The following is a 22,796-nucleotide window of genomic DNA, read 5'->3' as shown; positions in this document are numbered from 1 at the left end:
ATTATGTTGAACAATAAACATTTATTCAATGCCTACTTATATCAGAAAGATAAACAGTAACGTCTAAGGCTATATCCAAGGGGGTAGAGGGTTTAAAACCCCCCGAAATGCTTGTCCGACTTGTAGAAACGTAAGTAAAATTAACATAAACAAATGATTGATGTGGTTTTTAAAGTTTTTTTGTTTAATGTTTTGTATTATAATGTAAAACTAAACATTACGCTGCCTGTAGGCATCTTTCCATTCTATGCCTGAAAACACACCTCAAAGCATGGCGTGACCTGTGTTAATTTCCATGTTGTTCTCTTGAGGTTCTGACGATTATAATTTTCTTTTACAGATGGTTCGCACCTACATTCCAAAGGGGAGTGGTCCTCCTGATCCGGAATTAATCAGGCGTGCTGTTATTCAATTTATACATAGGAAGTTGTCTTTCCGAGCAACCGCAGAAGAATTTTCCCTGAAGAAGAGTACCCTTGCGGATGCCGTGAAACGATACAAGGCAAAAATGCAAATCCTCGAGCAGAGTGGTGCTAGTGATAGCAATTTTGACAATGACATTGTTCAGGAGAGCACTAAGTTTGTTTTTACTTCCAAACAAGAGAAAGACCTTGCTGCATACCTCGGAAAGTGCTCACTACTTAACCATGGGCTGACTCCCTATGCAACAAGAAAGTTAGCCTACCAATGGGCAATAATATTGAAGATGAAATTCCCATCAAGCTGGAAATTGAATGAGAGAGCAGGAGTGGATTGGCTAAGAGGTCTCATCAAGCGGAACGCCAGTTTGTCCATCAGAAAACCCGAAAATACAAGCCAGGCTTGTGCTGCCGGCTTTAATGCCGTTGTAATTGGTGTCTTCTTTAGAAATCTTCAGGTGATATATTGCAAGTATCATTTTCCTCCTGGTCGAATTTGGAACTGTGATGAAACAGAAGTACCCACGGTTGTTCAGGTCCCAAAGGTGATTGCTAAAAGGGGAGCAAAACAGGTGGCACAGACTGTGTCAGCAGAAAGAGGGAAAAATACCACAATGCTGTGCTTTGTATCTGCAATTGGTCAGACAATTCCACCAGTGTTTGTTTTTCCAAGAGTCAAAGCTCCAGAAAGGATGTATCGAGATGGACCACCAGGATGCATTGGGTTAGCCCATCGCAGTGGCTGGATGACTTTGGACAATTTCCTTTGTTCCATGGAACACTTTCTAAAACAGGTCAAACCCAGCAAAAAAGACCCTGTTTTACTCTTGTTTGACAATCATGAAAGCCATATTTCAGTAGAATTAGTTTCCTTCTGTAAAGATAATTGCATCCACCTCCTAACCTTTCCTCCCCATTGCTCCCATCGTCTCCAACCCCTTGATGTTTCAGTGTATGCACCATTGAAGCATGCAATCAGGGAGTCGTTTGACAATTGGATGCAATTCAATCCTGGTCAGAGAATTTCGATAAATGAAATAGCAAAATTGTGCAAGTATCACTTTCTGGAAAAGCTGAATCCTCAAAACATCACAGCTGGTTTTGAGAAGGCAGGAATTTGGCCTTTAAATCCAAATGTGTTCACAGAAGTCAATTTTCTGCCTGCTGAGGTGACAAACCGCCCAGATCCAGCTGAACAGAATGCCTCAGAAACTTCAAATATGGATGATCCTCACCCTGGTTTATTTTGTGATCCATCTCCTGTCATGATGGGTCAATAGCAGTCAAACTTGCCTACGGCAGTAACTCCTGAAAGCATCAGACCATATCCACAGGTAAAAATGCAAGTGGGTCCGCACAAAAACCGTAAAAAAAGGCAAAAGTAGAATTCTGACAGAAACGCCAGAAAAAAGAGCACTAGAAGCAGAGACTGAGCTAAGGCCTGCTAAGAAAAAGAAAAGTCGCTAAAAAAGTCAAAGGTTTCACTCATTGCTGACAAAACTAGAGACAGCATTTCAGACATAGATATACAGCTCAATGACGAGTCTTTACATTGTGGAAGTATCAGTGAGTTTGAGACAGATGAAGAATTATCTTGTGGAAATTTTGTGCTTGTGAGGTTTATGGTTGGAAAGGAGCAAAACTCTGGTAGCAAAAATAAACTACCTGCGCAAGTCTGGTAGGAAGTTCATCTTCCCTGAATGTCGAGATTGTGCAGAAACTGACTTTCAAGACATTATTATGAAGCTTCCCGCACCGGTATCAGTAGGAGGAACTGGGCGAACAGCCAAAGCTCTTGTATGTGGCTGTGATTTGGCCCAATTTCCTATAAAATAAATTTAATGTTACATTTAACTTTTATATTATCTGAATTAAATGTTAATAATATCTGAATCAATAATTACAGCATTAATTAATGAATGTACGGAAATGCCCCACATGTGTTCGAAGTCACCCCCTGGTTGGGGTGACTTTGGACCTCTAGCGTTTCTTTGAATTGTCTTATGTAATTTGCCTGTTTATTCCGTTTCTGAAAAACTCATCACGCCCCCCCCCCAAAAAAAAAAACAACAACATGATTTTCAGTTTTTCGCACCGGAAGTGTTTTTATTATTACAAAGCTATACAAATCCTTTTTAAGCTCTATCCTTTTCTATGAACCATTAATATTTTATTCCTTTTCGTTTTATTCCTTTATTCCTTTTCCACCTTGTTTGATGCATACCCTTCAAATTGTTATGTTCAGAAGCAACATTACTACTTTCATGTTGTTGAATAATGTTGAATATTTGTATAACTTCCCATTTTTTTTTCAAAAAGTTAAGCAAAAATAATGTACCCCTTAGGGGAGAGAGGGGCGATACCGCACGGGGGTGACTCCGAACGTTTGACCTCTCGTCTAAAGTTTTTGAGCTAATCCTTTCAAAAAATTCCCGCTAGATGCCCTTCATGTAACGCTCATTTCATGCTCATAAGCAAACATAATGTACCCCTTATATATTTTGGGAAATAAGATGGGAAACTATATTTTGATGTCCTGAATCCCAATTTTTCTCAGATGAAGAATATGTTTAGAAATAATATCTAAAACTGCCATTACGAATAATTTTCCTTGCAATGCTAAAAGTAACCTCTTTGGGAAAGCTAGATATAAACTCCCCCCCCCCTCCCCAACTGTTCATTTAGATAGGTCCTGCTTTTCTTGGATATGAGGATTGCGCTGCTATTGCAAAATCAAGGAGTTAGTATGCTTTGTAATTTTGACTATAGGAATTTTACACTTTTTTTTCTAGTCAAAATTCCAATACTTGTCTATCAGAATTGGATTCAACTGTTGTCTTGGCGTTATTATAGTACAGTGTTCTTAATATTGACCAAAATATACGGTTGAAAACAACAATAAAAAGATAGTAGATATGTAGAGTTTAACAATAAAAGAATTAAGAACAAAGAATTTTCTTTCCATCTGAACTGAATGAAAATGACCTGAACGCTGAATATTTTGTCAAATCTGGAAAATGGATATTAGTCCTATTCTTGGCAATGGTGTATATTTACTTTGGTAAGAATTTTTACGTTGGTAGAACCCAGCAACAGTTGGGAGAAATGCTACACGAACACAAACTTTTAATACACAAATCTCTAAAGTCTACAGTTAAAAACGATGATTTTATTCTGTGTTAGTCCTCCAAGATTTTGAACACCCAGGTTATTTAGTTCTTTTTGATGAGGTGACCTCAGTTTCAACTATGAAATGGTTTACCACAGTCTTTTAGGGAAACAATTGAAATTTAAAAATAAAATAATAGAGACTTCACTTTAAACGGAGGCACTGGGGATATTTTTATAAACTTTATTTATGATAATTTAATACTAAGAGATTAAACTCACATCCCTTCCCTTTTCAATTTTTTTTAATGATCTCTGATTTTTAGTTTGGTTTCCGTCAGGTGTTTTTGGGCAATTTCAAAAGGCTATTTTTCCCCTTTGGTCTGAGCACAGCTTGGCAGAGGTCTTTTCTCAAGTATCTGCTCTATCTTTAAGCTGCATTTGCTAGCTGAGAATCACTCTCGTTCGGTCTTTATTTCTATATTATTATCTTTTAATGATTTGTGGTTTAATAACACGTCTTGTATGCTCTCAGAATTTCAATGAGGCTTCACCTTGAAGAAATATTTGTCCCGAGTAAAGGAGTTCCTTCAATTTATAGACCCACAAACTTGCAAGCAAACCTGGGAAAATAGTTTTCTTTTCCATTTGAAACAAAAATTTTTAGAAATTAAAGAATATCAAACAGATTGTGGGCTAAGTTTCTGCCTCCAGACAAACACATTGAAAATCATTGCACAGCCCATGTTCAAACAAAACGTCACATGTCTATCTTTCAACTGAAACTCCAATATTAGGGGGGGGGGGTAAGGCCACCGGTCTATTTTGTGCCTTCAATCATAGAGATGGAACACATCTGTTGTATGATTCCACTTCAAACAAAGGGTGCAAGATGCCCTTCTTTCTCCTAAATGTTGGTGGTCCTTGGGATTTTTTTTTAAAGTGGTCAAGGGCTGAGGACCGTGTATTGTCATTGGAAATAAATGTGTATGAAAAATTTCAGCTCAACCAGCCCATGGGGTAAGTGATATAGTGATAAGAAGATTTAACCAAATGCACAACAGTAAATAAAGGTGTCAAAAAAGCAGTCCCTAGTGTCTATGTTTCTTGCATACTTTGTGGACATAAAACTTAGGTCTGCAGTGATCGAGTTCCTTGGCAAATGGAACATAAAATTTTTCCCCTCTGAGAAACTGTAACACTGGTTGATCACAGCTGTGACCAATGGTCACAGTTGCTGCAATACTTTATGCGGCCTGGGTATAATGCTTATCAAAACTGATCAAGAATGATGAGATTTCAATCACTGATCTTTGAAAAAGAATATTTGGAGCCCCCTTAGGTGTGTCAACCATGAAATTATTCTCAGATAGCTTCGACATGCCTTCAGGCAGCACCAGAGTCTTTTTAGAACAGTTGTAGAGGACTACAATAAGTGAGAAAGAGAAAAGCAGTTTGTCATTGAAAAGGCAATAAAAGGGTTACAAAGTGACCTAAAATACTTTTTACTGGAGGCTGAGAGGTGGATAAAGCAGAAACTTCAAAAAGGATGGGAAATTTTTCAGAAGGAGCTTTAGAGTTTATGGGAAGTTTCAGAATTTTGGGGAATTTCGTTCTTCCAGGATGTGTGCAGCAGTGCAAGGAGTTTTCAGTAACAGCAATGATCTTAGATCCCACAGTCAGCTCCTAGGGAGCAAAATTTAAAACCCAAAATGGTTTGATGATTCCCATTCTGGAATTCAAAAATATTCAAATTAACTGATTTATGCAAAATATGGATAAATTAAACAAGTATCTTGCAGCTGAAGATGTAAATCAGGTTCCTTGGAAGATATGACCAAATTATCTTATAACAGAGAAAATCAGGACAGAAAATACCTTTCATAAGGGAGTGTTAGAAAATAGCAGCAGAATGAAAAAAACACGAATATGCAAAATATGTTCAGTCAAGCTGTGTTTTATTCTGAAATGATAAAGAATTGTTTAAACCTTTTTATTATGTTTGAGAGGCAACATAATAAGACTTAAGTTAAATAATTATACTTCTTTAAATAGAGATTTAGGAGAATACCTAATAATCACATTAAACACAAATTTAAGTAAAAATGATCTGACATATTACAGCACAAAAACCAATAGTTAATTCAAATGAAATTATTTAAAAATACCTTTTGGTTTTGCTTTTAAAAAAAAGCGACTTGCATTAACAACAGGCTCATATTTTTTTTTTTTTTTTCAGAATCAATTGAACTTGTTTTTTGTCTGTTATATTTTTCAATCTTTACTGAAATTCCTTCAATAATGATGTTATTACTGTTTTAATTTTGTTTTAGTTTAATTGTCACATATTTTATTATTGATTGTCAAATACTCATAACATATTAAAGAGTACAAATTTTCACATTAGTTTTCAAAGTAAGGGAAAGGAAGGTTGATGGTTGAAGGTTGATGGCTGCACTCGGTTTTCAATATTAAAAGTTTTAAGGGTCTCAAAACAATCATGCATGCCATTATCAATTAAGGCTAGGAATAAGTGAAGATGAAAAGGTGAAGTTGGGTAATGAAAAGATTGATCAGGTGGAAAGTTTCACTTACCTTGGTAGTATTATTAGTAAAGATGGTGGGATCAGTGAAGATGTTAAAAGTAGAATAGCCAAGGCTCAGGGAGTTTTTTCACAGTTAAAAATAGTTTGGAAGGATAGGAAGATAAGTCTGCAAATCAAGATTAGAATATTAGAAGCTTCAGTGATGACAGTGGTCAAATATGGCTCCGAAGCATGGACGCTCCGAAAAGCGGATGAAGATTTGCTTGCTGTTTTCCAGGGAAATTGCCTATGGATCGTTCTGGGTATCCGGCTGACTGACCATAATTCAAACAGTAGGCTGTATGAAAAATGAGGTTCAATCCCACTTTCTATGGCTATAATAAAAGAAAGGTTGGGACAGCTAGGGCACATTGTGTGGTTGAAGGATGACAGATTGCCAAAATATTGTCCTTTTCAGGCAACCGTCTAGGGCTAAACGGAAAGCAGGTCATCCTCGTCTGAGGTGGGAGGACGTAAGAAAGAAAGATTTAGAGGAAATGGGAACTTCCTGGGAGGGTGTAAATGGAGGCTTTGAATAGATTGGGACGGAGGAAGAGCGTGCATACCTGTGTTGGCCTCAGGCGGCTTGGTGCTGTGGTGAGTTGTTAGCAGTGGTAGTAGTAAAAAGGAAGGTTTAGATTCCCTGGCCTTACCACTATAATAAAAAATCCATCTTCTTTGCTTGTAAAACTTACCTTGGGATCATAGATAGAAACAGCCTGACATGCTCCATACAAAAGGAGGTTGTTAGGTCCCCATGAAATGCAGGATGGCACTCGATTACAGGCTGAAGATATAAATGCTGTTTCATAGGTCATTTGCACCCTGAAAAAGGCCAAATAAAAGCAAAAGGGAAAAAAGAAAGATAGAAAAATACATCATCTAATAAACAAATGATTACAAGTAAGGATGATCAAGGGGAAAAATGTGTGGCAACACAATAATTTGGATTGACAAAAAAAAATTGATTGATTACATATTCTTTGCGTATTTTGATGTTTTAAATGGCTATCTAAATTTTTAGATAGCCATTTTGTTTAGCGTAGTTGATTCCCAGATAGGAATCATGTTTTTGAGGAGAACCCCCCCCCCCCCAACAGCCCTCAGGGCAAGGGTTGTAAGTTCTGCCCTGGGGGGGGGGGCATTTAAGGTTTTCATAGAAAGCGTTGTCGTAGGCACTTCAAAAAAGGCTCATTCGTTTGAAAATTCAAAGGGCTAGTGCCCTTTTTAATGGTCGAAAGTGATTGGAGGGCAACTAAACCCCCTTCTCACGCCCATCTTTTCCCCAAACACATCCGATCAAAATTTTTAATAGCAATTTTGTTCAGCATGCTTGATTCTCAGATAGGAATTATGTTTTGGAGGAGCCCCCCCCCCAAGCCCTCAGGGGGAGGGTTATAAGTTATGCCCTGGGGGCTTATAAGGTTTTTATAGAAAGCATTGCCGTAGAAACTTCAAAAAAGGCTCATTCGATTGGAAATTCAAAGGGCTAGTGCCCTTTTTTTTAGTCGAAAGTGATTGGAGGGTAAATAACCCCCCCCCCCTCACGCCCACCTTTCCCCCAAACATCCAATAAAAATTTTAAAATAGGCATTTTGTTCAACGTAGTTGAAAGTTCTGGAGATTAGGTCTTTGATGATGACAACAACCCCCCCCCCCACAGCCCTCGGGGCAAGGGTTGTAAGTTATACCCTAGAGGAATATGAGGTTTTTATAGAACGCGTTGTCGTAGAAACTTCAAAAAAGGCCCATTCGATTCTATAATTGAAATGGCTAGTGGCCTTTTTAATATTTGAAACTGAATTGAAGGCAACTAACACCCCTTCCACGACCACCATTTCCCTAAACACATCCAATCAAAATTTTGAGATAGCCATTTTGTTTCACGCAGTTTATAGTTCAGGACTATACCTTTGAAGCAGGATAGTCCTCCCACAGTCTTCAGGGCAAGGGTAATAACTTATGCCATGGGGGCATATAAGTTTTTATTAAAATCTTTGTCGTAGAAACTTGTAAAAGAGCTCTTCCGATTGGAAATTCAAAGAGCTAGTGCCTTTTTTAATATTCGAAAGTGATTTGAGGGCAACTAACCCCCCTCTCACGCCGACCTTTTCCCCAAACACATCCAATCATCATTTTTAGATAGCCATTTTATTCAATGTAGTGGAAAGTTTTGGAAATTAGGTCCTGAAAGATGACCCCCCCCCCCACACACACAGTTCAGGGGGAGTTTCAATTAAACAAAAAAACTATACGCATGCAAGTATTAAAAGAGCATATAATCAATATCATAGGAAGTGGTGCTCTATCATAGAAAGTGATAACATTGACATTTTAAAGGAGCTAATTTGATTGGAAATTCAAAGTTTTAGTACCATTTTTAAGAATTAAAAGTGATTGGAGGGCAATCAGCCCTCCTCTTTAGCTCATAATTTTCCAAACACTTCCAATCAAAATTTAAGATAGCCATTTTGTTCAGCATAGCGGATCGGTCTTGTAACTGTATCTCTATGGCTATTGCGCAGGTCAACCCCCCACAGTCATGCAATTTGCCAATTGTGTTTAAAAACTAAATGCTGCCAAAAGATTAAATAAAAAAGCACTCTGCGTATGCTGATTGCTAATAAGATATCTCAGCAGTATCCCAAGAACGACTAAGGATATTATGTTCAAAATTTCGGGGCTACTTCCTTTACTAATTCTGCTCTTAACATTTAACTAAATCAAAAGAATGTAAGTGTATCCAAGCTTTCAAAGAGCATAGATAGATTTTTTGCGAATAGTATCAAGTTTTATTTTTCAGGTCAACTAGAGGAAATATAAAACTAAATTAAACACTATTATTTGTGTCCAGATTTTTCAAAATCTATAGCAAGAATTAAAATATCTGATGTTGTATCAAAATTGTTGAAAAATTTTCTTCAGCATAAAAATAGCAGACCAAACTTTAAATTCTTAAAGAAAAACTTAAAAGATTTAAACTATTTTTTTTTTTCTGAAAAAACTAAATAAATGAAAACCAAAGCAAACAGAAATTACAATAAATAACCGAGTCAAACTGAAAAAGATCAGAAATTAACATTAGTACGGCTCAAAACCCCTATGCCTTCCCAAGGCCAGAGCATAATTTACACTTTACTGAATTTTTTTCTTTTGTTTTCACTTTATAACTTCAATAAATCAAACATTATTAAGATTTTAAGGAATAAATATCAGCTCATGTATATTACACTGACAATGGACATTCATATGTATTTTTACACATTCTGTTTTTGCTCATTTTTGGTTTAATGGAGACCATAACTTTTCTTTGAAGAACTTATTTTGTGGAATTTTTTTTCAATTAATCTCATTAATAGATGACCTGTTTTTCTTCTTGCCTCAGATGATAATCTTTGTTTGTCTATTGTCCACAAAACATGCTCTAGCTATCTCAGCCTCTCTTTCAGTTCAGCTTTAGATAATACAACCCATTTACTTTTTTGATAGTTTATTGTTTGAATTTTCAAGGTTTTTTTGTAAATATTCAATAGAAAAAAAACAGATGATACACTGTTACATATGCAAAAACAGAGTAAATATAACTTTATGTGCAAATAAACCAAAGATTTGATCTGCTTTCTAATTCGGTGGATCACACAAAATGGTTCTTTTTACGTCAAAGCATAGCAGGGTAAAATAGTATTTGATTTGGGGCAAAACGTTGTCTGGCTTATTTTTGGCTTGTTATTTCAAGGGCTCTGGGTTGATTTCTCGCTTATTGATATTGTTTCTGGCTTATTGGGGCAGAAATCTGTCTGGTTTATTTTGTTTGTGTTTTCAAAGGCTCTGACTTATTTTTGGCTTATTTTTCAAACGCTCTGGCTTATTTTTGTATAACCTTCCGGCAACACTGGAGGCACCTGTGGTGAGGCTTTTCGATTGCACATTAGATTGGCTGACACTGTTGTCACCATCCCAAGTTTTTTGTGAAATATAAAAGGTTTTTCAATAGTCACAGGTTTTGATGGAAAAGGTTAAAAGGTTACTAAAAGGACATTTTTAATGCATTTTTTAACGTCTTTTCACCATAAATAATACCTTGGAAACGACAGTTTTGGTGTTTTACCATCAAACATCTCAGTCAAAAAGTTGCTATTGGTGTTGCAGTCCTAAGAACCTTGAGATCAGAGGCAACGCTGTAGCGTTGCCTATAGTAAAGGCCATACGGCTCCAATGTTTTATTATTTACTTATTTATTTTTTCCAGAGGCACTTCATATGGAAGGGGTCGTCGTAGAAACTTCAAAGGTGGCTCATTCGAAATGAAATCGAGAGTTCTAGCGCCCTTTTTAATAGTCAAAATGATTGGAGGGCAACTAGCCACCACCCCCCCCCCCCACGCTCATCATTCCCCCAAACACATCCAATCAAAATTTTGAGATAGCCATTTTGTTCAGCGTAGTTGATTTCCAGATAGAAAATATATTTTTGAGGGGGACACTCCCCCACAACCCTCAGGGCAAGGGTTTTAAGTTATGCCCTGGGGGCATATAAGGTTTTTATAGAAGGCGTTGTCGTAGAAACTTCAAAACAGGCTCATTTGATTGGAAAGACAACCCGATTTGGGAAGACTTGTGCGCTGTGGCGTACTTGAGGACAGACTAGTGACTCTTCTTGGAGGTCCCATGTGCCTCTAGGAGCACAGGAGGACCTAAGGTCTTAGGTACGATCATGAGGTCATGATGTACGATCATGAGGTCATGATGTAAGATCATGAGGTCATGATGTACGATCATGAGGTCATGATGTACGATCATGAGGTCATGATGTACGATCATGAGGTCATGATGTACGGTCATGAGGTCATGATGTACGATCATGAGGTCATGATGTACGATCATGAGGTCATGATGTACGATCATGAGGTTATGATGTACGATCATGAGGTCATGATGTACGATCATGAGGTCATGATGTACGATCATGAGGTTATGATGTACGATCATGAGGTCATGATGTACGATCATGAGGTCATGATGTACGATCATTAGGTCATGATGTACGGTCATGAGGTCATGATGTACTGATGATGTACATGATATAAATGTGTGTTATAATCTACACCAAAATGTAGTGCAGTGCAGTAGTAGTGTGCTAAATGTGTGCTATAATGTACACTAGAATGTAGTGCAGTGCAGTAGTAGTGTGCTAAATGTGTGCTATAATGTACACTAAAATGTAGTGCAGTAGTAGTGTAGTAATGTGAATATAGAATGCCTCGGATAAGCAAACTCGGATAACATGGACAGTGTAACATGTAACATGAAAAAGTTACTTCCTAAATAAATCCATAGTTGTTTTTGTTTTCGTGATTGCGTAAATAAGTTTGTGGGATAGTATGCGCTGGGAATAAACATTCATAAAACAAATAGCTAATGTAATGCTGGCTCCTTGAACACCAAGGGCCGCTCAAAAACCTTTGAACATGTCATTGAATTAAAGAACCTTTGAGGGTTCGTTCAAAACACTGGGAATTTAACGAACTGGATTGGCCAAGAAAGTGCTGCATTTAGAAAACTCCAAAAAGTTTGCAGATTCTAGAAATGTCCCTTACGACTGAATCTGAGATTATTCAGTAGCAATGTGATCCTCGATCATTTGCTATACCTCAGAATACTGATACCACAGGCAACAGTTAGATAAAAGGTTACTTGAACTTGAAAGCATGTACTAGCCTCGCATCCTTAACCTCCAATGGACATAATGAGGCATAAACGAGACTTTGAGAGGGTCCACGTTGCAACCATTAATCATAGACGTGATAAAATAACGCCAATGGAGGCACTAGGGCACCTCCCCTCAGGCAAAAGATTTCCCTCAAACATAGCTAACCTAAATCCCCAGGCATATCTGCAACCCGATTTGGGAAGACTTGTGCGCTGTGGCGTACTTGCGGACAGACTAGTGACTCTTCTTGGAGGTCCCATGTTCCTCTAGGAGCACAGGAGGACCTGAGGTCTTAGGTACGGTCATGATGTACGATCATGAGGTCATGATGTACTATCATGAGGTCATGATGTACGATAATGAGGTCATGATGTAAGGTCATGAGGTCATGATGTACGATCATGAGGTCATGATGTACGATCATGAGATCATGATATGCGATCATGAGATCATGATGTACGATCATGAGGTCATGATATACGGTCATGAGGTCATGAGGTATGGTCATGAGGTCTTAGGTACGGGAATGATTCCCTCAGAAATAATTTTTACGTGCATGCCAGAAAATCGCTTATGCTCTAATAGCTTCTTTGTTGTCCTTTCTATTAATATGATTTTTTCTGCTGTTACCAAGGAATCGCATGAGGGTCTATTGCCACTTTGTCAAGAACCATATGGTAGTCTCTTAAGCTGTGGCCACATCTGTAGGGGAAAATGTGGAGAATGCTGTCAAGGGCGATTGCATAAGCAATGCAGTGAGAAATGTGGTCGACAGCTAGTGTGTGGGCATATTTTTAAGGAGGGGTGCTCAACGACTTGCCCTCCATGCAAGGAAAAATGCTTGTTCAAATGCCCGCATAGTAAATGCAAGAAGCGATGTGGCGATATGTGTGCATCTTGTGGGGTGATTATATTTTGCTTATTTTTTGTACATTTAAAGCTTCAACACTAGAGTGGGTCTTTGTCTTAACTAGAACAAATTTTGGCTCCAAATATGCGGAGGCGAATATATGATGCTTTCTGTAATTCGGTGCTCTGTAAGATTAAGACCCATTCAAGACCATTCAAGCCAAAACGTAAATTTCCAATCCAAAGTATTTTAAGAAATATAAACATCTTATTCAAAGTTTTTTTTTCTTGTTGCCAACTCCACAGTAAACATTTGTCTTCCCCTTCCCCTTTAAAATTCACATAATTAGGGGGTGGGGGTGTTCTTGTTTCAAATAGTAAAATGTTTTTCATGCTTATTATTGTTAGTAGTAAAATATATACAACCCAAGGTGAATGTGCTGCTTTCTGCTTTTTATCACTATGGAGCTTCCTGGATTTTCTTAAAGTTTATTTTTCATAAGATAAACCTCTAAGATTTAGATTTTCTTAAGATAACACCTATTTTAAAAAAATTCTTGATCTTACATCGTTGAGAACGTTTTGGCCAAAAATTCAATACGGCCATCCACCAAGTGGCTAGCGCACAATGTCCCTTTCCTCAAGATTATACAAGTTTAGAGCACATCCGTTTTTTCTTAAACACCCTATGACATCGAGAATCTCCCCTCTTCCCTATGACTAATTCACTGTGCTAGGAGCTCTTAATGTTTTACGGATATACCCTCCATTGGTTGCCAAATAAGATCTTCACCCCTTCACTTGACTGTCAAAATAATGCTCATCAGTTGCTATTACGACTCCGAAATAACTATTGATAAAATTGATATGATTACCCAGAGATATAGTTGCCTAATCCCAGGATTTGATTTATAAGCTCCCCCCCCCCTACTGCTGCAATAAGCTATGACAAACTTCCTCAGACTATCTCAGATTAACCAATAATGACTATTCAATAAGAAAGAAGCTTACTCTTAATTGTCAGACCATGATCAGGAGGAAAATTGAACTTGTATATCACTGACGAAATTGATATAACTCAATATAAAAAAAAACTGCCACCAAAGATAGAAGAATTGACCAATCAAGTCCACTTAATTCAAACCAAAACCGTATTCAAACAATGAATACGCGCAAGGGAATCAGTATCAGTAATTCATGGACAAAATGAAGAAATCAATTAAAGTTTGCGGAATGTTGATAGAAAATCAAATTTTAGTAGAGCTGAAAAAATTTAATATCTTTTGAAAGTATGGGTAACTTACCAGAGTGAGAGTTGGGACTAGTGTCGACAAAAAAAATACCCTCAACGCCATCTACCGTTTGGTGACGCTTGGCATTTTTTTTCTGCAATAATAACTAACTCAATTTGTGTAGCTTATAGAATTAGTATAGTAGTAAGTTTCTAATCTCAGTTCCTGACAGAAAAACGATTAAAGAGCTTGAAAAGTGTTAAGTGCCACTCTAGATGGCGGTAATGTTTTTTGCTGACACTAGTGGCAGTTTCCACTCTTATAAGTTTCCCATACTCTTTGATAAAGACACTTAAAGTGTAGCAGAGAAGACAAAACTCGAATTTATATGAGAGGCAGGGTCGTATCCAATTTTTTTCTCCGAGGGGTGGGGGGGGGGTACAATAGGATTGCTTTTTCGGGGAGGGGGTTCAATTTATAAACACATAAAAAAATATATTCATTTCTGTTACGATTTTACGAGTCGGACAAACATTCCGGGGGGGGGTCAAACCCCTAACCCCTCTGGATATGGCCTTGATGAGAGGGGAGAGGAAAGCTATCTGATAATAAAATGAGTGTCATCTTTGACATCCACCAGTTGGGCTACAGGCTTTTCAGTCCAAAGTCCATGGTAATTTTATATCGTCTTATTTCAAAGCAGCTGGAGCTAATTTAGACCATCTCCATTGAATTTTCAAGGATTATTAATGTTTACAAATAAGAGTGGTGCTACCTGTTCCCTTTCCTTTCTCTCAAAAACCTCTTAAATGGCTTAAATGTTATTTATATTTTATTAAAAACAACAAGTCTTTTGGATAGTGTGGTTTTTATTTTTCAAAAAATCAATAACAAAAAAGAGAAAAAAATCACTGTAATAACCAAGATTACTGAAATTAACTAATAGAAGTAGACTGATTGTTCAATATATATAATATAAGATATTTAAATATTGTACGATTTAATTTATAGTGTATATATAATATTCATCCGTGGAAGTATGTTCAATTTTATAAAGAAAGGAAAATTTCTTCAGATCTGTTTTGTTTTTAGTAAAATAAAAATAAGGCTCTGGCATTTAGAAGACTTGGGGCCATTTACTATGCTAACTTTTGTGGTATTTTTTTTCAAGTTTGGTCATTCGCGTAACTTCTGTTCATTTGAATTTCAATTATTAGCCATTAGTAATATGCATTTGTTTTTACTTTGAATTATTATATGAATTTATTAAAGCTTTTCTTTTGTTTTCATACCGCTCTTTACTTTTCTCTGAAAACTTATTTTGGAAAATGTTTTTTTTCCAAAATGTACTTTAGAAAATATTTTCCCAGCTACTTCTAGTTACAAGCACCTGGAGACTAAACCTCGACAAAGGCTAACGAGTTGACGTAACATACCTTGATCTTACTAAAGCCTTCGATAAAGTTTCTCATTCAAAGCTCCTTCATAAGTTAAGAAACCTTGGGATTGCAGGCAAAGCTCTTGGCTGGATCACGAATTTTCTGATAGACAGAAGTCAGAGGGTAAAAGTAGATGGCCACATTAGCAAAGTTTTGACAAAAGTATCTAGCGGTATTCCACAAGGCAGCGTCATCGGGCCCCTGCTCTTCAATCTTTTTGCAAATAACCTGCCTGACAATATTAAATCAGGTATTGCACTCTATGCTGATGATACAAAGTTTTTTAGACCTATCAACTGCCCAAATGATATTCCAGAACTGCAGCCGCATTTGAACAAGATAGTTGATTGGATGAGGACGTGGGAAATAGAGGTCAACATAAACAGAAGCTCCCATCTCTGCCTTGGACCACAGTATTTGAACTCAACATATAGCTTTAACACCAGTCTAATACCAGAAACATCTTTTGAGCGGGACCTCAGAGTAATAATAGACACTGACCTAAAATTCATCAACCACTCCGAATCCATCGTGAGCAAAGCGTCGAGAGTAGTTGGACTTATTCATAGAAACTTCGCCCAAAACAATCCTCAGCTTTTTTCAACTCTATTCAAGTTTCCGGTTCGACCTATCATTGAATATGGTCACACATCAATAAGATCCCACCTTCAAAAATACATTGATGCACTTGAGAAGATTCAGCGAAGAGCAATAAAATCTGTACTAAAACTAAGAGGCCTCTCCTACTGTGAAGGATTGGGAATGCTGTCACTTCCTTCCATCTCCTATAAACTCCTCCGAGGTGATCTTATTGAAACTTTCAAGCTATGTCACAAGTATTACAATAACATTGGAACAGAGGAAATACTCTTCTTCAGCACAAAAAATCTACGAGGACACAACTTTAAGCTAAAACAAAACATTTTCAATAGAGAAGTTGGAAGGTGGGTCTTCTCGTACCGAGTAGTCAAGGAATGGAACACCCTCCCCCAAGAAATGGTTATGACTGACTGTACCAACTCTTTCAAGAACAGTATTGACAAGTTTTTTAGTGAAAGCAAATTTTATAGAGGCAAAAGCTTTTATTGCAGTGTATTATTGTTATTATTATTACGCTTTTCTTTTGTTTTCATACAGCTCTTTACTTTTCTCTGAAATCTTATTTTGGAAAATAGTTTTTTTTTTAATTAATATAATCAAGTGAGAATTTTATTATTAAAGTGTTTTCTTCAAAAGTGTTGTATATAGCCGAGGGCTATATTTGGCCTGATTAGTAAAGAAGAGTTAGTTTACTGATTAGTAAATTTAATATGTCTCGTATTTGGTGATACTTGGAGGCGGGATGTGAAGAAGTTTTTGATCTTTTTTTTAACTGGAAACTTTTAACTGTTTTGCTTTTCATTTAGCAAATATAATCCTCGACTACTTGAATTGCCGTAATTGGCGTTCAGTTTCAATAAATTCATTATATTAACCTGTATTACCGATTGAGTTTTAAGGTCAGCATTTTTTTTTTTCTAAACAGGGCCTTGTGCACAAATCTGCCCATATAAGAATAGTAATTTCATAAACAACGCAGCCGCAACATGCAACGAAATGTCGATACGGTCATTAAAAAAAATAAAAAATGTAAAGAATCTATCGTTCGGCGTTAAAAAACTATTTGTCAAAAAGAACCAAGTGAAAGTATTTTCCCATTTGAGAAATGTAATTTGAAATATGGGTGTGTGGGTGTGAGAGCATCCGAGCGACGACACCTTTCAGAAGACTCTTTGTAGTTACTCGCTCTGTGCTAGACTACCTTGCTTTTTAATGATCTTTTATTTCCTAGTTTTTATAAGTAAATAAATGAACGACATTAATTAATGTAATTTCGCCAATAATTTACATTTTTGCTTATCCGCTCAACTGTGTCTCGGGTTATCATATATCATCTTTATTTCTCTTTTTTGTGGGTTATAATCATTCTCTTTTTATAATTATTTCTCTTTTATTATTTATAATTGTTATTATATATTATTATTATTATTGTTATTATATTATTATTATTATAGGTTATAATTATTTCTCTTTTTTATTTGTTATAGCTCGTAAATATATGGTATTTAGGGCTGAAATAGGGGCAGAGGCGTAGGAAATATTACCTTGGGTTAGGCTGTGGATTTGATTTTAAGACGATTCTTTCTTTTGCGAATAGGAAGCTTGTACATGGTCCTGTGAACATAAGAAGACTTATTTGAAATGTGGACGTATGTGCGAACGCGACCCCTGTGATGAAGCCTCTCCGAAGATCCTCCCTTGCGGTCACTCGTGTGTTGGTTTATGTGGAGAAGAATTCCCCAAGCAGTGTCGAACGTGTAGCAGAAGTGAATTGGAAGAATTTGTCTTACTTGGGAACGAAACTGATGACGATGCGAGGTAATTGAACTTATTCTAAATCAGCACTGCCACGTGGGTTATTTGCCCCCTACTCTCGTCTATATTAGCCCTCTGTCTCCATCCTTTAAGCCCCTTGTTCCGTTTCTATCAGCCCCTTTCTTCATTCCTGGAATTCGCTATATGGCTTTTCTAGTTATTTTATAAGATTTAAGAGAAAATTTACGACAAACACATTCTCTTGTTTTGGAGAATCCACTGCTATGTTGGCAACCAGAAGGAATGCCGCTAGTCTTACTGATAGTCAATTTGCATCACTAATTCGCTTGATACACCACCCTTGTCTTTTATCTAGTTTCACTTCTAAGTTATCTTTTTTTCTTTTCGGTTGAGCTGGCCCTTATTTCGAATATTCATGCTAAACAGAGTTTCTAAGAAAAATCCCGGTTCGAACCGAAACTGATCCCAAAGTTTTCAAGTCCGAGCCCAAACCGAAATCTCTAATTCGACCTGAGCCTTGAACATTCCCAATGGTCTGAATCAAGGCTGTCTGGTTTCTGGCCTATTCTCGGCTTTACTCCCTAAAAAGGTTTTAGAGTCTCAGTGATAGTTCTGATAATATAAATGGTCCTATTTCCAAGTGACTTGGTGCTCATACGAAATAATTTCTTAGACTACACTGCTTTTCCATTTACAGATCTTAAGAGAGATATAAACGGGTGTAATTTAAATAAAAAAAAAACAACAACAAACTTTAAATAATAAAAATCCGAAAATTTTGACCACGTCCGGGAGCCCTCATCAACGGGAAAAAATTAAACACAGTTAAGCGCAACGTATAAAGAAAAGAAAAAAATATATTTTATAGTGATTTTAGCATTTCTGAGGTTATAAAGATATCTCATTGCCAATTTGAAATTTTACGAGTCACAATTTTGTTTACCAGGCTCAATCCTTTGTCTCTGTGCTTATTCAGGCTTTTATAGCGATTGCGGTATTTGGAAGGTTTATTAAGATGTGAGTTTATTCATTTGTTTGTTGTTTTTTTTTTTTGTCTTTTTCTTTATTTGTTGTGTTTTCACTTTATTTTTTCTCCGTTGATAACGGCTCCCGGAAGTGGAGCAAAATATTTGAATTTTTATTATTACAATTTTTTCCACACTTTCATTAAAATTATGCCTGTTTTTTCCCTAAATTCTGTAAATAATTTCATCCAAGCCTAAGCATTTTTAGTTGGGTATCAGTATTTTAAGTCCTAGACCTAGTCCTAGATCTAGACCTTGCAATTTTAGCGTTTGAAAGATATTTTGATCCTCCTATAATTTTGACAATTTTAAATTTAGTTTAAATTTATCTAGTACCCAAACTAATATTAAATAACATTTAATCTTCTCTGCTCAAGGAACATATCCAGTGGGTTTTAGAGAAATCGGCCAAATATTTTTTTCATGGACTTGTTCTACTGTAGGTAAAATTCCGGCTGATTCAAATCTCATAGCCAGCTTAATATTTTACAAAGAAAAAAGATTCCTTTAGGCCCCCTTTGCCTGTGGAATCACTACGAGTTTCAAAATAATAGGTCTATTACCAAATGTTACCGTTTAAGTAAGGTGTTCTGTATCTGTATCGACCGGACTGGGAGGTAGAGGGCCGACCATAGGTATCACGGTCAGTCTATAATGGCGATCTTTCTCCGAGGGACAAGTTATGGCTAGGCAGCTGAAGCTTTACTACCCATAACGCTAGTCACGAGGCTGTTCAGCAGTGACCAGGAGTGCAGTGTATAACAAACTGTCCACCATCCAAAAATAAGAGGTCAAGGGACGGTGGTGGATTTGCAGTGGGCAAAAGAAAAAAGCAAAAACAAAAACTTATCCGGTGCTTCCTGAGTTTGTACCGGTCGTGACCCAAAACTTTTAAAAGCACCGATAGATAAGGGTTACGACGAGGTTACGGGGTTACAAGTTGCCTCGTTTATTAAAACGAGGCAAGACTAAGCAGGGGAGTGATCCCGGGCAAAGTTGTCTGTCTTTGGCTGATGCATTTTTGAGCGTAACAAACTGAGCCTAGTCATAATGACATAGTCGTGGTATAATAGTGGACGATAGACAATAGGAGAGACAGAGGTGATGTGTCCATTACAGTGTCCAGCATTCTTTGTATGAAGAAACGGACGTGACACGGATAACTCAGTGAACAATGTTGGCGTAAAGGAATGGGCATGGGGCAACCCAGCCAGTAAGGGAGCCACGACGTGAGTCGTGGAGCATAGTTCTGGGAAGCGTAAAAGACTCCCAGCACCAGGAGGATTGTCCCTAGAGCTTCCTGCTGAATTATTGCGGAGGATTAGCTTCCTGCTGAATAACCGAACGAGCTAGTAGCCGGGTAACTCCTTCCGGTCTGTGTTAATCGAAAAATTGCGCCATCGGAGTATTGCAGCTATAAGTTAGCTCTTTTTCGCTCTAGCAGGTTCATGCTAGAGCACAGGGCAGATGCCCCCGCCAATAATTTGGAGGAAAAATTATTATATAACCTATGCCCCTTGACTCTACAAATAGAGACCCCTCTTGCCCCCTCCCTCATAAAAATGCGGGAGTTACATCCCTGATAATGTGTTACCAATGTAAATGAACTGGAAACGTTTCAGCAGTGGCTTTAGTTCAGGGTAAGAAACTTGGCCAACAAATCTCATTGCCGTAACTCATTATTCGCACTATTTCGGATAATTATTGGCAACAAAATGACACCAGAAGTGCCATTTCCAAAATGGCCTATTCTTGTGTTGAGACAGAATTTCCAGTTTGTACGCTGAATCGGGATTTGTTACATGATTCTAGTTTATACATCATGTCTAGCTTTCTACTAAAAAGTTGGCAGTTGGGTGGGGGGGGGGGGTCGGAATACGGGCCAAATTTTAACCTCAAATGTTACGCACCTAAAATCTTTTCGCCTATTCTAAGAAAAAAGGATGTATTTGTGAAAAATTATAAGATCTGGGGCGTGTGCTCTAGGGACTTTATTAGTCACCCCCCCCCCCATGGAGGCGCAGTTTTGGGTCATTGATCATTCCGAGTAAAATTACTATTTCAAATTTTTTTTTGTTCGGTGGCATGGGTGTTAAGGGTATGTGCAAGAGCAAAGAGGGCACAAGATGGGCTGGACTCATCTCGGATCATGCTTGTCTCTTGAAACGGGCATTTTAACATTCAAACTTCGGTCAGATAATTGTTCAAATTTTTTACTTTTTTTCGTTGAAAATAATAAAGCCTTCAACACCAGGTCGTCATTAAGACCAAATTGAATTCAACTAATTATTGAATTTCAGGTTTGTCTACTTGCGAGATATAAGACTGTCAACTGTAGTCTTTTCGTGGGCAGGTGGGCAGAACTTGATGAAGAGTCAAAGAAGAGATTTAATGAAATGGCCAGCGACGATAGAAAAAGATAAGAAGTGGATAAATTCAAATATTTCCCGATCCAGTTTGACGAGTTTTTTGAAGAATTTTTTATCTCCAAAAATGCTCAACCGGTTGGCTCCGTGACCGAAAGACAAATTTACTGTGTTCATTGGGGCGGTTTATGGCGAAGAGTTTTGGCGAAGACCTCCAACAAACAGTGTTCTGAACTGTTGAGACTCTGTAATCCATGGTGACTTATGAACTGAAAAAAAAATATTCTATTTTCAAAATCACTTTTTTAAAAGCCAATACCTGAGCTTTAAACAGGAATACTTAAAGATAATAGGCCTAGTTGTCATGTGGCAATCTGTAACACACTGGTACCATTTCATGGAAATTTAGGGAGAAGGGTGAAAAATATATTTTTCAAAATCCAGGCAGGAAGGCAAATTTGAAGTTTTTAACTTTTCCATGAAACTAAAAAAAAAAAGTATTTTACAATTAAACTACCCTTAAAAAAAGCATGTTCAGAATCAAGGGGAGACAAAAAATCCCAAAACACATATCCCCCCCTCCCACCTTCAGTTGACACCACTGCCGTAGCAGAAACAAAACTTGCGTCCAAAATTGTTGCCTTTGGTGCATTTTAGTACAGACTTTTTGGGGGGCTTTTCTTAATAGTTCAATGGTAAGCTTGGCTTCAATGCTATACTAGGTGAAAATCAAACCCTGTTTGTGAAGCAGGTTCAAGGCTCATTTGCTGCCTGCACTAAGCACACTGCCAACAATCAGACCAGAATTTGAAATGTCTTGCTATTCAAAATTTACAATATTTAAATAGCCTCATGTAGAACATTATTGGGTCATATTTCAAAAAAAAAATCACATAAAGTACCTTACTCTACTTTACACCATAACTATATTTTTAGCAAAGAATTTGGATTGTATTTATAAGATTAATAATACTTTCTAAAGACACATCTTAAAAAAAACTGGTTAGGTCAGAAGCATTCAGTTTTTACTAATTAAAAATTACTTCAGGCAATTTTTGTTTAAATCTGAAAATGCATTAAGCAAAATGTGAAAACTAAATTTGTTTCCCCCAGAAAAAAAATATTACCCACTCACACATCTTTCCCTCAATAATTTTCTTCCCCAACTTCTTCATATTCATAATCAGTAACTTCAAAACCTCTTAAACACCAACTTTGGTGGAAATCAAGCATTATTTATGCAATACATTCTTACTGTGTTTTGAATTTATGATCCTTTATTGTAATAATTTATAATGATCTATAATATAAATACTGTAATCTTAATTATAGTGAAGTTGCCTATGCAAGTTAGTATAAGGAAGAGTTCAATCTTTATTATAAAAAAAATATCCCGTTTAGGCAGAATGTTGTAATAGCTGCCACTTTTCTTGATTTTCAAGCCAATATATTTCCTTTGCTGTTCAAGCCAAGGGACAGAAAGTTTCTTATACAGGGGTTTCGGACAAGGCGGTTCTAATGGTGTACATTTTGTTTTGATCTGGCTCCTTTTTTAGGAGTTATGGGCTTTTATATTTTTAACATTGGACGTGATCGTCTCTTGATCGTCTCGTGACGTGATCGATCGTCTTTTTGTTTTGATCTGACTCCTCTGCTAGGAACTATGGGTTTTTATATTTCTTAACATAG

General features: G+C 37.0%; 2 protein-coding genes across 2 annotated transcripts; both read left to right on the top strand.

Moving 5' to 3' along the window:
* The first annotated feature begins 340 nt into the window (after positions 1 to 340).
* Positions 341 to 1,699, top strand: LOC148940341 (uncharacterized). Its single transcript, XM_089106142.1, has one exon. It carries the CDS (start codon positions 341 to 343, stop codon positions 1,697 to 1,699), a length of 1,359 nt encoding a protein of 452 aa, XP_088962268.1.
* Positions 1,700 to 12,385: 10,686 nt separating this feature from the next.
* LOC148940340 (NFX1-type zinc finger-containing protein 1) lies at positions 12,386 to 21,880 on the top strand. Its single transcript, XM_089106203.1, has 3 exons — positions 12,386 to 12,724; positions 17,538 to 17,758; positions 21,042 to 21,880. Exons 1-3 carry the CDS (start codon positions 12,431 to 12,433, stop codon positions 21,256 to 21,258), a joined length of 732 nt encoding a protein of 243 aa, XP_088962329.1. The 5' UTR covers positions 12,386 to 12,430; the 3' UTR covers positions 21,259 to 21,880.
* The last annotated feature ends 916 nt before the right edge of the window (positions 21,881 to 22,796 follow it).

This window comes from Artemia sp. Qi Xiang Cuo, chromosome 20 (genome assembly GCF_049724085.1).
Source record: "Artemia sp. Qi Xiang Cuo chromosome 20, ASM4972408v1, whole genome shotgun sequence".
Classification (NCBI taxonomy): domain Eukaryota; kingdom Metazoa; phylum Arthropoda; class Branchiopoda; order Anostraca; family Artemiidae; genus Artemia; species Artemia sp. Qi Xiang Cuo.
This window is presented reverse-complemented; position numbering and strand designations above follow the sequence as displayed.